This window comes from Chelon labrosus (assembly GCF_963514085.1).
Source record: "Chelon labrosus genome assembly, chromosome: 17".
NCBI lineage: Eukaryota > Metazoa > Chordata > Actinopteri > Mugiliformes > Mugilidae > Chelon > Chelon labrosus.
Genome location: NC_140350.1, coordinates 20,237,230 through 20,251,254, shown reverse-complemented (window position 1 = coordinate 20,251,254; position 14,025 = coordinate 20,237,230). Strand labels below are relative to the sequence as shown.

The 14,025-nt window shown below is 42.3% G+C and overlaps 1 protein-coding gene across 1 annotated transcript; it reads left to right on the top strand.

Moving 5' to 3' along the window:
* Nucleotides 1-7,414: 7,414 nt before the first annotated feature.
* pitx1 (paired-like homeodomain 1) lies at nt 7,415-13,397 on the top strand. The gene is made up of 3 exons (XM_084565574.1): nt 7,415-7,786; nt 8,928-9,130; nt 12,493-13,397. The coding sequence occupies exons 1-3, from the start codon at nt 7,642-7,644 to the stop codon at nt 13,039-13,041; spliced, it is 897 nt and encodes a 298-aa protein (XP_084421700.1). The 5' UTR covers nt 7,415-7,641; the 3' UTR covers nt 13,042-13,397.
* Nucleotides 13,398-14,025: the final 628 nt, after the last annotated feature.

Sequence of the window (14,025 nt, the reverse complement as noted above, 5' to 3'; positions counted from 1 at the left end):
AGCCCGGCTTTGCTTTGTGCGCAGCTCTTGGCCGAGCTAAAAAGGAAAGTGTAAGGGTGGGACAAACTTCACACTTTCTCCCATGTCTCAGGCCAAAATAAGGCGCTTGTAAGCTGTACGTGTGAAGCTGGGAATATTCTTTGCCACACGGACGCCAGGGCGGTTCAACGGCCTGCAAATATGTCAGGCTTCTCAAACAGGCGACCCCTCTACAAGTTATTATTTTGCATTTGATTTTTTTATTTATTTTCTTTATGGGTTGATTAAAAAGCCGTGATGAGCGGTGCAGTCTGTCCGCGGATTAAAGTAAATACTTTAATCTTCATCTCGGTTTCTCGTGGCCTACTGCGATACTTCGCCTTTTTAGGCCCTTTGTCCATTAATACAACAGCGTTGACCTGACCTAAATCATCAGTTTATTTGCTTTAGCTAGAGGACCGTTTTGTCGTCTTTGTTTTGAGTCTTTTTTTCCCTCTCTGCCGCAGCTCTGGCACAATAAGGCCCGGATGTTTTCATCTTCCGTTTTTAAGACATTAGCCTAATTATTTCCTGGGTGATGTCCTCCCCTTTTTTTTATTATTATTTTATATTTTTGAACAAACACTCATTCAGCAGGTCGGCCATATGGCCAGGGTTCAAACCACAAAACAGTTAAAACGTGGCACAATTAAAAGTCTTTTGATTCGCTCGGACCCGTGCGTAAATATTAGGATATGGACAATTAATTGTTAAATTATGGTCTGATAACAAGGGCTTTGGCCGCAGCGGTCTGACAGTTTATTGTTTGCCGATTGAATTCGTTATTGAAAAGACAAACACTGCTGGTAAACGCAGCCAAAACAAAGCGACTGCTGTACGTTTATACAAATGAGCTGCTGCCGAGTAAAGGAGGAAAATACTGTGACTTTTTTTTTTTTTTTTATTTGATAATCAGAGTGAGCAAATGTAAAAATCCAATAAAAGGAAAACCAGTGAGATCAAGGAGTCGGCTGCTGTCGGAGATAAAACAACCCAGAAAAGCGAAAACGAAAATATGAGAAGAATGTTTCTGTGTTTCATTGGGAGTTTACAGAAACTTTAAAAAGTAAGAAAGATTTAAAAAAAAAAAAATGAAATACATCAAATTATGGGTTCAATTTTTTTTTTAAATAGTTTTTCTGTAACAAATTAATAAAAGAATATTTTATTATCATGAACTTATAAATAATAATAATAACAATACTACTAACAATCATTAATATAAATGGTATATTATATATTACATAATTCAATATAAATTATTGTTATTATTCTGTCTCGTTGAGTAAAGGTTAAATTATGTTTTAAACTTTAATTGTACGCTCCATTCTCGTGGTTCTCTAGTTGGCGTAAAGAAATTAAGCTGAAAACAAATGTTACGATCAACATCCAAAATTAAGAGTTAAACATTTTGGGATGAAGGAAATCTGGGTTAAAGGTGAGGAGGGAGAGGAAGATGACATCAGGTGAAGACAATCATAAAGGTGTAAAATTCTATGAGGATTTTTCTTTTTTACTTTTTTTTCTTAATTGTGCTGATGAAGAGACACCGGGATGAAGAGGAGAGGAGAGATGCAGAAGGATGATGAGGGTGACAGCGGGGGGGAGGGGAAGGTGGGGGTTGTGGTGGTGGAGGTGGGGGTGGGGGTGGGGGTGGAGGTGACGGCGGCTGCGGGGGGTTTGCGGTGCGGTGACGTCAACGCGAGGCGTGCAGCAGAGCATTGCCGAAGAAAACCAAGGCAGCGCCGCAGAGGCAACCAAAGCGCTGATTACCGCGGACGCAGCGTATACGCGCAGCCGACGCTAAAGTGGATTTACTGAGCACCTGCATGGGGGAAGTGTGAGGCTTTATTCACTTTTTTTTTTCCTGTCATCTGCTGGGGAAACAACCGGTGAGTAAAAACACGCCTAGTGTCTCTTTTTCTCTCCGGGAGTCGGTCTGGAGGTCGACCGGCATCCCTCTGCTCTTGTCCGTTTTACGCTTCCAATTTTGGAAATGACTACACGAATGCTACCGTGAAATGTCGACAAGTGCTAGTTGTGGGGGTCAGGGAGGCTGGAGTGGGCACAAGGCGGACGGAGATTGAGTGGTTGGAGCTTTTACGCACAACATCGATTTGTGGAATCAAACGGGGAAATATAAATACAAAGTTGAGTCATCGTTATTCAGAGCGCCAGAGCATCAGTGTCAGCCAGATGTAGCGAGCATCCTGTCGCGCTACCTCCAGCGCGCTGCGGCGAATAGCTCAAAGTGATGCCTTAAATGAATACAAAGTGCAGACGCGCACTGGAGCACGGAGGGACAGAAGGGTGCTGAGAGCAGATTTAGTGAGGACATAAAAGCAGCAAAGGGATTCCTGTAGATAAGAGGGTCCGTGTGTGTGTGTGTGTGTGAGAGAGAGTGTGTGTGTGTGTGTGTGCGGTTATGGCAAAGGTTAGTGTCTGGTATTTGAAGTTAGTCAAACATAAAAATCCACTTGAAAGCGTTTCATAACAGAACACAATAAAGACATGTGAAATAAATATAAATTGTTCATTACGTGATTTCGTTTTGGTTTTATTGCCTTTAATTTATCCATTTTTTTAAATATTTTTTCAAACAAGAGCAACACGAATCTGAAGTTTCTTTGTGGTCTAGGAAAGCTGTAGGATTATTAGTTTATTATTAAACGACTTAAAGTGCATGGGGTTTCTCAACCAGCTTGGATGCATTCAGTGTATTAAATCTGACTGGTTAAGCAAAAATACTCTTCTGTAACTGTGATTTATGATTTGTAATAAATGTTTTTTTGTTTTTTCTAATTGACTTTTTTTTATGTCTTTCAGGTAACTGGAATGGAACTGAATCTGTCGAAGAATGTGATTTCCTGTGGGGACCCAGGTATGACTTGATCCCTGCTCAGTTAAACATTTCAACTGCCTTAAGAGCTGCTGTTTTATTTTTATATTGTTACTATTATTATTTCTATCATTATTTGAAGTATTGTAATGTGTTCGCAGCAAAACTATTATGGACATCTTTGGGAAGTTAAATGATGCTGCAGTGTTATTTGAAGCAGAGTCAGGACTTGGAGAGGCTTGTGCGCAATCACAGACACATGCGTTTGGCCTTTGGGTCGTAGTACATGCGCGTTTATATGCTGGGCTGACATGACTCGTCAGATAATGACTTGCAAATAGAAGAGAGAGGAATCATCCAATGAAAGCAGACTCAATCAATTTCCACAGGGAAACCTGCAGTTTGTGTGCCATTTACGCACAATAATCAGCTTTTTATTTTTTGTGTAGCTGGTTTCTTATGATGATGATGATGATTGTGATGGTGATTTCCTGGCGAGTTGTTTTGGATTAAATCAAGCCAGATGGTCAGCAAGAAACAAAAAGCTTTGGTTCCTGTAATATTTACCTTATGACCAGGGAAGAAAAAAAAAGTTTCAGCCAAAATAAAAATGAGATTTTCTGGATTTAATCACAGACTGGCCCATGCGTAAAATGGAGACACGAATGCTTTGGGAAATATCCAGGGTTTCAGAGATGCCCGTGAGACGTCCATTTAATTAATCTTCTTTCCGGAAATAATCATTTATAACATCGACCCAGATTCAGCTTAAAGGTCAGATCACACAGCAGGCGATTAAACAGCGTGTTCGGACAGCTGAGTAGTTTTCCGTTTACACTGTAAGAACATAACGTACTATTGTGACTATTTTTTACTTGTGGGTGCTTTACACGTTTCATTAAACCCCGGAAACAAGTGGCTACGCTCACGAAACTCGACGGAGGCCATGTTCTAACACTGGCAAAATATTTCTCTGTTTCCCTGTGATGGCCATTGGTGGTTGTTTTATTTACACCTGCATTCCCTCTGTCAGGTTGTTTGCTGGTTGTCAGATTCCAGGTCAAACAGTCCTTGGACCAAGCAGGGAAACCATCACCAAGGCAATAATCAGCTCTGTCCTTCTCCAGTTACTCGCCGTGTTCAGTTACATCTCCGCTCTTGTCCCTGCCTTTCAATCCGCTCGCCAGCTTTAATTTTCTGTACGCTTTGTTTTTCGGCCTTGTGGTTTAGCCCCTACTGCGCTCGCTTGATAAAATACACCAAGACTGTACTTTTTTGCGTGTTTGGCGTGTGATTAATGGCGTCCGCCGGGTTTATTTTCACTTCTTGGAGGGAAAATATGAGTGTTTGCGTTGCCACTGGCCTTTAACCTGTCCTGCCGGATGGAAAGGCTTTTTAAGTCATCCATCACACGCAAGTGGCCTCCAGAGCAGAGGAGGAGCAGGGCGCGGGCAGAGATGGAGGCTGAGGAGGCCGGCTATTTAGATTACTCCAATCTATCAGGCTGTATAAGGGGACAGAGGAAGGTAAAACTCCCAAGAAAACCACCTTGGCAAATCAACACGTGCTTTAAATCCCATAATTCTCATGGGTCATTGGGTTGATTTAAATTTTACTGTAATATTTTTGTTCTGCTTCTGATAAATACATTTGTTCACTTAGTAAACTAAATGTACAGCAGGTCGACTTCAATTGTTGCCTACTGACGCTCTTCACGGATACGCAGTGTACCCACTAACCTCCTTATACGGTTCATTCATCCTCCACAGCCTGTATAGTAAATACCACCTGCTGATGACCAGGTCTTTGAGGTCACCTATATTTATCTACTCTTCTTCCGTTTACTTACTCGAGTGTCTACGCTGGCCCGTCCCAGTTGTATTAGATTCGTTTTCTGTGCCATGTGTCCCCTCAAAACTCATTTCACGCACATGTATGCGGCTCGGAAACTGAGGCAGGGGATAGCGGTTTAATGCCCAAAAGCACTTCAGTAGCCAATGGCGGCAAACTAGTCACAGGCCTGCGACTCCAACAGGTCACGGTGACGCACGTTGGAGCTCGGTAGCGTAATAACGACATGTATCTGGTATAAACATTCAGCGCGAGCGATTTGCTTTGTTACATTTCCTAATTTAACTGCATGTGTCCGTGCGTAAAACTACAGGCCATCGGAGGAGCCCCTCTCTCTTTAAAACATTGTGTGCAGAAGCTGAACAAATATAGATGGGGAGGTGGGGGGAGAAAAAAAAAAAAAAAAAAGAGGCAAGTGATTGCTGAGAGCTTGCACAATTGACTTTTGAAAGGGCCTTCGGGGGAGTTTTCCGGTTGGACTGGGATCTAGTGTCAGAAGTCACTGTCATACAATGGCCCGAAACGCTCGAGACTGGCGCCGGTGACAGTCCCGAGTCTCAGACGGCTCGGCCATGAGATGGTGCGTTTTTTTTTTTCTTCCTTTACCTGACACACGTAGCTCACAGGCCGAGACACAACAAGGCAGCAGGTCCGTTGGTCTCATATTGCAATAAGCCCCAGAATTTTTTTAATTTTTACGTTTGCCTCATTTATGGTTTGCAGGTTTGTACTTGGTTTTCTGTGTAGGTGTGATTGTGCGTACGCAAAAAGAAATGTCTTTACCTGATTAGCAGCATAGTCACTTAAAGAGATTAATAATACAGGCGGGTTTTGTGTTTTTAACTGGAAATGTTCATAAATTATTTTTTAAAAAATGGGTTTAATGCCAACAAGACTTCACTGATAAATGATTGCTTTTCTTTAAAGAATAAGAAAGCTTCTTAAGAAATAGGGCAAAGAGTTCTGGTATAGCTCACAGGCCCAGTGCCTCCATAAAGAGAGTGCATGTCCATAATACGTAAAAAAAAAAAGAAACTAAAGATTTAAATGGCTGCTCGTATGGGTCTGAAATGAATCCCCTCCTCACTTGCAGTAGTGCACCTTGTCTACTAAAAGCTTAATGAGGTCTCACATTGAGGCCGTACGTGCGCCTCTAGTTTTTGTGATAGAGAGAAGTTAGGAAAAATCGTCTAATTCTTCAAATTGCAAGATGTGCTGCAGTTTTTTTCCCCTTTACTCCGGTTCCGCACGCACCGAGATCTGCACGTCAACATCTGGACGAAGCTTTGCCGTTGTGCGCACGAATGTTCTGAGGATTGCAGCTCACCTAACTGCGCCGTGAGGCACTGCAAGCAGTAGTGTGCATGCGTGTCTGGGATGACACACTTTAATCCCTCCACAAAGAAATATCTGATTTGGTCTCGCATGTTTCCCCATCTTTATAAAAAATGACACCGCGGGAGCCGATTTGGTTCCGGTTCAAAAACTGTCCGATGGCTTCGGGTTCGGCCAACTTCCTTGACGTTTGGCTGTCTGAATGAGACCAGTATGGCAGCCGCTTGTGCGTCAGAGCCAACAAAACAGAAGGAACTCAGATGTGTCACCAACAGGAACTGTATTCAGGTGTAGCCAGGTGTAACATTAGCAGCGTAGTCATAAAAGAATTTTTTATTGAAAGGATTAATCCAGGTCATAGAGCCAGTGTGCACGTTGGAGTTTAAATATCATTTTTTATCAAATGTCAGAATATTTGTTTGATTGTGCAAAGTGCCACGCAGATCCGCTGCTGTCAACGGATTATTATTCTCCGGCTTATTTGGGAGAAACGATGTGGCCCTGGTACATAAAGCGCAGTGCATGCCCAAACCGCAACTTGTTAAGTGATGAGAGAGAAATGCGACGTGCCATTTATTAGTCCTGATTGTCTCTTTGTGCAGATGAATCAGTGAGCTGACAGAGCAACTCTCGGCAGTTTACATTGCTTGTCATTCATACCCACAATAAACTTGATATCATCGTGCACTTCTCATGCGGGGGAAACAGTAACTGGGCTGGTCAGTGTTAGATGGCAAATGTTTATTCAGCTCAGCACATATCCGAGATACTGTACATTGTGTGGGTGAGAGAGTGTGTGTGTGTGTGTGTGTGTGTGTGTGTGTGTGTAAGCGCACCCAGCTGCGCGGCGCTGGACAAATTTCAAACATGCCTGCACGAATAAAAGGCCCATTTTACTCCCCAAGAGCAAATCGTTGCGCTGCGCGCTCCCGACAACAGGAATAAAGCGTACGCTGCAAAAAGTATCCAAACTAATCACCCATTCAGTCCAACACTGCGCTTTAGAAGTCCTTAAAATAAAAGATCAAACTGCAACTATGATAAACATAACTGATTAGGAATAGTGCATTAGGTCGAAAGGGTGAATGTTTATATTCTTCCTCCACTTATGTTTGGAGACGTTTCCTTTTGTGCATGAAGTAAACGTTAAATTAATTAACATCTCTTTGTTTTACCCTGACGTCAGATCATATCTTGTCTGGGCGGATATTTTCTTGCAGCGGGTAGGTTTAGTGGGAGGGACTCCTCACTTTAAGGAGGTTAAACCCAGCCGATGGGTGGGTCTCAAGTGTGTGTTGCACAGCCGGAGCTTCCTCTCGGTCATAGAAGCTTTTCCCTGCTGCGGATAGAAGGAGAGCGCACTGGGCCGTCACTGCCGCACACGAGGGGAACGGGACCGCGCGATTCGCTTTTAGTGTGGCTTTTCTTGGAAGAACGAGACTCTCGTGGGAATTCTCCCTGCATGGTTGATCCTCTCATGTCGTGGTGTGTGTCTGACAGCGGGTGGATTTTTTGTAGAGTAGCTGCTGTGGAAAACTTTGTGCGCCCCAGGATTCACCCCGTTTCCTCTTCTTACGCATCCTTCTCTTCAAGGTGGGATGAATTTGGACAGAATCGCAGAGGCAGCGAGAGCACCGCCGCCCCGCGACGTGGCCCCCGCGTTTCATTTACAGAGAACTTCAAACAGCAGTCGAGAAACTTTAGAGAACTCAAGCAGCGAGTCTTCAGACACAGAGTTGGCAGGTACACGGTCAGAGTGCTTTTAGCAACTCGATTCCTTCTTCTGGGTACAATAACAGTTTATTTTAAGTCTCCATGAGCACGTTTACTGCTGGCTGTCAGAGAGGCACCCCGGCACTTTAAAGGAACAGAAAAGGGAGAATATTTAGGCTAACTTGTATTATGTCCCAGTGTTTGCTTGATTTATTTCCATATGTTACTGAGGGCCACGTACATTGACGAAATACACAAAAATTGCTTTGTAGTAAATTTTCAGTAAATGATAGTTTGGTATCTTTCTGTTCTGTTAATTCGCAGAAATACCGAGCAAGGGAATAGGTCCAGTTTTGGTGCAGTTACACCCCATTTTTTTGTTTATTGCGCTGGCTGAACCAAACACTTGGCAAGATCCCGAGGTCTGTCAGGGAAAAATGTGCAGAACAGCCTGGCCTGCAGTCAGTGAATGCATTAAAACAAACTATAAATACTGGAGCCATCCACCAATCTAAACTAAAAGCCAGAAGGTCCGTATTAACAATTCCTGGAGGCGCTTTTTGTTCTTCATCTTTGCCACGTTTTTATAAAAACAAAAGGCCTTTTCTCCTCCGCCTCGGTCCACGCGAGGATGAAATAGCAAATATGTGTGAAGGTTATTTTCTCGGTGGACATTATTTATGGCTTCAAGTTAAACATTGTGCTGTGGCTTAACGTTTTAAGATGCTTTTTATTTTAGGCAAACATTCAAGATAGTTTTTTTTCCCCCGTGTTTGACCTTTGCACGTGTGACCCCTTCAGTTTAATGAGGCAATCTTGTTAGGACACGAATACAAGATAGCAGCTTGGGGGATAAGAGTGGGCAGACCTCATCGTAAAGAATAATGATCTATCAGAGAAAACGGAGGGAAATATGAGTGTTTTTGAAAGAATCCATGTAAAACTTCAATTTGTCACTTATCAGATGCCTGTTTTTACGAAAATGTGTATATAATTTTGTTATTGTTTAGTAGTAAGCTTTAATCATTTTACCGTCGAATATATAAATCCCTCTCTTGAATATTTAACCGTTAAACACCCAGCTTCTTGCTTTATTCTTAAAAAAAAAATCCCTTATTTGCATGCTGTTCAAAGTACGTGCAGTTATGTCACCCCGAGTTGTTGTCCACAGAAAAGGAGAGGAGTGCTGAACACCGGAGCGATGACGGGAACGCGGACGACCCCAAAAAGAAAAAGCAGCGGCGGCAGCGGACTCACTTCACCAGCCAGCAGCTGCAGGAGCTGGAAGCCACTTTCCAGAGGAACCGCTACCCGGACATGAGCACCAGGGAGGAGATCGCCGTGTGGACCAACCTGACGGAGGCCAGAGTTAGGGTAAGAGGCCAGACGACACGCCGTCGGCAGTGCGTAAAGTGTGCGTAATGCGTGCGTAAAGACGATTTGACAAATGGGTGGTATTAAAATGAATGCACGAAGTGTTAAGCTAAATACACCAATGGCAATGCACAATAATATAATATTATCAGTAATTTAAATAATGTTAATTAAATAAAATATTTATTCATTTAAAAACAGACAAAAACGAGGGAATGACGTGTAATATTAGTCACATCAGATACATTAGGTGAGCCGAATTCATCCACCTTGCGTCCGCCATTTTTTATTATATTTTGATAAATCTTTAAGGAAAACACAGACTCATAACCCACCATTTGTATTAAATATCAGGCCATGGTATTGAGCTGTATACTTCATAGGCTGTTCTCCATTTCCCCCGAACGACCTGTGCTCTTACTGAAATACAAACCCAGCTTTTTAACAGCGTCCATGTAAAATATTTGGTGACTTAACGGCTCAGTATAAGTAATAAACTAAATCTGGGGAATACTTCAGAGACACGCTTAAGAAAATCCGATGACATAAAACTGGGAGATTTTCAAAAAAAAAAAAAAAAAAGAAAGTGTGTAGTGTTAGCAGATATTAAATGGAAGTCATCCCTGACCGTCAGCTACGGTGCATCCAAAGAGTAAATCCTCCAGCTTATTTAACCACGCGTGCGATTCGCTTCGTTTCTGAATTGCAGGATTCACGTAGCACGTTTTAATAAGACATTCGTATTTAATGTTGGAAATTTAAGAGAAATAGAGGTCGATTCAAACTCTTTGGCTTTTTTTGGGGCATGACGCGTCGTTTTTAAGGGTGTATCCGAGTTTCAATGGAGCCAATAGAGGGTTTGTCTTTTGGTGACATCACCACCAGTCTGGATCATTGTTTCTCCCCATGGAGGAGACAATTCATGTCACCAAAATGTAACTGTCGCCGTTTAATGAACAGGAGCAGCAGAAAATACTTTTGAGCCCGAGACATTTCAAAGGGTGGAGGCAAAATAATAATAATAATGATAATAGAAAACTTGCTTGTTTAACCGAGTTTCACTGAATTTGTAGCCATTTGATTTCATGGGATAGCTTCCATTCAAATCGCTTTCATTTTGGCGAAATGTCCGTTTTACACAGGCATTCGTTGTTCCTTTCACCGAAAAAAAATACATGGTTGCAAAAATAAAAGTTAACATAAAAAATTAAAATTGCAGTTGGGTTTCAATTACAGCAACTGGCGCCTGACAGCCAGTCTCTGCAGAGCCCACCGCCTCAAATGGCAGGCAAATGCATACAGCCATTTATAAAAGAGCGGGGAGCGAAAAGGTGATTTTTTTTTTTTTTTTAAGTCCCAAAACATGTCGAGAGTGCTGGGGTTTCTAAAACCACGGAAAGGTGGAATTCAAAACAGAGTAACCTTTTGTTATAGCGAAATAAAAAGAAAAAAAAGTGTGGGTGACATGGAGCAGCCTGGGTGTTTGATGTTCAACTCTGACCATTTGAACAGTTTTAGGGTAATTAGTGTTTCCTTAAAAACGAATGTGAGCAGGCTCAGATTTCAGATTCAGATTTATTTGTCGTGTCCAGGATTAACAGAGGGGTTTCAGAGCGGATTTTGTAAAGCGTCTTGAGAAAATGTGCATTGTTATTGAGGCTGTATAAATTGAATTGAACAGTGCAATGAAATGTTGGGTCAGCCAGAAGTAGCACGAACAAAAAAATCCCAAAAAAAAGGAGCATACATGTGATCTTTGTCTCGTCACACTGGAATTAAAAGCAAATATTCTTTTTCCTCCAAACATAAAACTCAAGCCTCAGCCGAGAGGTGAAACGCAGCCCGTGCATTTCCTCCCCAGCTCTCTGTCACATCGCTCAAGTCTTTGTGGACAATTTGTCGGCAGCACCCTGTTCCCCGCATGCCTATAAATAGCCTCCGCGGGCTCCTCCGCTGAGACCACTTGTAAACTGTTTCTACTATGAATTAAAAATGACTCGCAGAGTGCCGACTAACGGAGATTTTGTCAGCTTTCGATAAGGCGTGAGGATGTCCAGATGCACAGTTTCTGATTCATTTACAGTCATCCCCCGCGCTGCTTGATTCGTGCTGTAAACCTGTTGGTTTTATTTAAGCCGGTCTGTCCTGCGCACTGACACATACTGTAAACACACACACACACACACACACACAGGCGTTAACTTGACTCGAAGGAAACACAGGAACACGCAGGAAAAATCGACATCAGGACACATATCTGGTTCTAGTTCAGGTCAAAACACACTTCTGTTGCTGATACTGTTTGGTTGCATGTAATTCATAAACAACGTTTGGAACTAATTCTTTTTTTCTTTTTTTAAAAAAGAAAAAAGGAGATTTTAAATTCTAGGAATAGAAATATTTTAAGAATTTTACACATATTTATTTTAAAAATTAAAAGAAAAAATACGGGAAAACTGTGGACAAGAATTTATATGTATTTATTTTTCTCCCTTTAAGAGATAATTTAGCATTTACACGCAACTAAAAATAAATGTAAAAGACCGTAAATAAATTATAAATGACACTACGCCGTTTCACCTTTGTCATATTAAAGTCGTTTGTTTCCCTACACGGAGCCAAATCCAGTCTGTTGAGTTTCCAGGGGAAAAAGAAAAGCGCAGCAACAGCGGCTCAAATGCAAATTTACAGTCAGGACTCGGGAACTCCAAACTGAAAGGTGCATTTCCCCCTGGAAGAAAAAGCTAAATTTTTGCGGATGCAACACGCGCGACATATTTATGGCGTTTGACTGGATTCAGAGGGAAAACAATATATTCTAACTGATCATTTTAAATCCTATTCTTACCATAATTTAACATGTGGAGTCTTTTTGACATTTGACACCGAGGAGTGAGTTTTTCAGTCAGTTTGTGGCTTCAGTAAAATTCAAAAAATTGCTGCAGGGTTTTGGTCAGTGCATAAACACACAATTCTGTATTTCATATTTATTTTCAAAGTGCGTCCTGAACACCAACACTGCTGGGAGGAGGCAACATTAAACAGGGACAGTAAAATTGCTTGCTTGCTGCCCAAATGTGTGTCCACAGAAATGTGTCCGAAATAAATCAGCTGTAGTTTATGATATTTAAAAAAAATAAAAAAATGCGCAGCGTCATTCTTAACGGGATGCTGGAAGAATAATGTACATTTAAGATGAGTTCAGAATGGCGCTATATTTTGGACATTTTGAATTGCGGTGGACGTGTTTGTTATGGTCAAAAATATAAAAAAAAAAAATAAAAAGAGAGAGACTATTTTGGGGGGCTGCCTGAACTCACTGATGACTCTATCGTCCATACTAATGTGTGCGTCTCCTGCAGGTGTGGTTCAAAAACCGCCGGGCCAAGTGGAGGAAGCGGGAGCGGAACCAGCAGATGGATCTGTGCAAGAACAGCTACCTGCCGCAGTTCAGCGGCCTCATGCAGCCTTACGACGACATGTACCCGGCGTACACCTACAACAACTGGACCAACAAGGGCCTCACCCCGGCGCCGCTGTCCACCAAGAACTTCACCTTCTTCAACTCCATGAGTCCCCTCACCTCGCAGTCCATGTTCTCCGCGCCCAACTCCATCTCCTCCATGACCATGGCCTCCGGGATGGGGCACTCAGGGGTGCCGGGCATGCCCACCCCGGGCCTCAACAACATCAGCAACCTGAACGGAATCGGAACTTCCGGCATCAACTCAGCCATGTCGTCGTCCGCGTGTCCGTACGGGCCTCCCGGCTCTCCGTACAGCGTTTACCGGGACACTTGCAACTCCAGCCTGGCCACGCTCAGACTCAAATCCAAACAGCATCCGACATTCGGATACAGCGGCCTGCAGAGCCCCGGGTCCAGCCTGAATGCGTGTCAGTACAACAGCTGACGGGCCAAAACGAGAGGGGCCTAACTTTTACAAATATAAATATATATGTGATTAACGGACTCGGTGTCAGAGCTTATGGGCTATACCTGCGGATGCATGGGGGGAAAACAAATCAAAGACAACTAAACTGGATTAGTTGCAATCATTTTTCAAAAAAAAAAAAGAGAAAAAAAAAAGAAAAAATGGATGATGCGGGTTACATGTGTTTACCAGTGAACTTGCACAGCAATTTAAATGTCCAGGTTTTTTGGATTTTTTTTTTTTTTTTTTTTTTTTTTAAATGATGAAGACGTGTTACATTGCTGCATTGTACATATTTACATGTAAATATATACAGGTCTAACATATGAAACAGACGATGGGATTTTTTTTTTTTTCGTTTTTTTGCGCTTGCTTGCTTTTGAAGACTGACTGTGCGGGCGGGGGGGAGGGAAGGGAGGGAAAGGGGAAGGGGAGGGGGCAACCAAAAGGATGAACAACAAAAAATAAAATAAAATAAAACGTCGAGCTTATAAAAACGAATCCAGACTCAATGAGGAGAAAAAAAAAAGAAGAATTCTATCCTTATACTGTACATATTTTATACTGCTTCTGTGTGCTTTCTGTTTACCGCATAATGCAGGCTGCCACCGGCCCGTTTGACTCCTTGACGCCTCCCGTTTTGAAATGTTTTTTTTTTTCTTCCTCTCCCCCCTCCCAAGTTTGTTTGCTGAAATAGAAAACCCCGCATGTTTAACTTGAGTGCAACGTGTTTTGTACGATAATGTAAGACTCTGCAGAAGTACGTTCATTAGCCTAAACTGTATACAAAAAAAAAGGTGATTCAAAGTCCTCATGTGTTTATGGTAACTTGTTTGTTTGAATAAACTCCAGGAAAAGAGAGGTTTATTTCAAGCGCTATATGTTTTAGAGGAGTCTCTGTGCGGCGGGACGAGCCGCGGTGAAAAATAAATACCTTAGATAAATATCTGCAGCGCCACTCGG

Coding starts and splice junctions, on each gene's coding strand:
- pitx1 (XM_084565574.1), top strand. CDS start 7,642: ATGAATTTGGACAGAATCGCAGAGGCAGCGAGAGCACCGCCGCCCCGC. Junction 7,787..8,927: donor TTCAGACACAGAGTTGGCAG/GTACACGGTCAG, acceptor TGTTGTCCACAG/AAAAGGAGAGGAGTGCTGAA. Junction 9,131..12,492: donor TGACGGAGGCCAGAGTTAGG/GTAAGAGGCCAG, acceptor CGTCTCCTGCAG/GTGTGGTTCAAAAACCGCCG.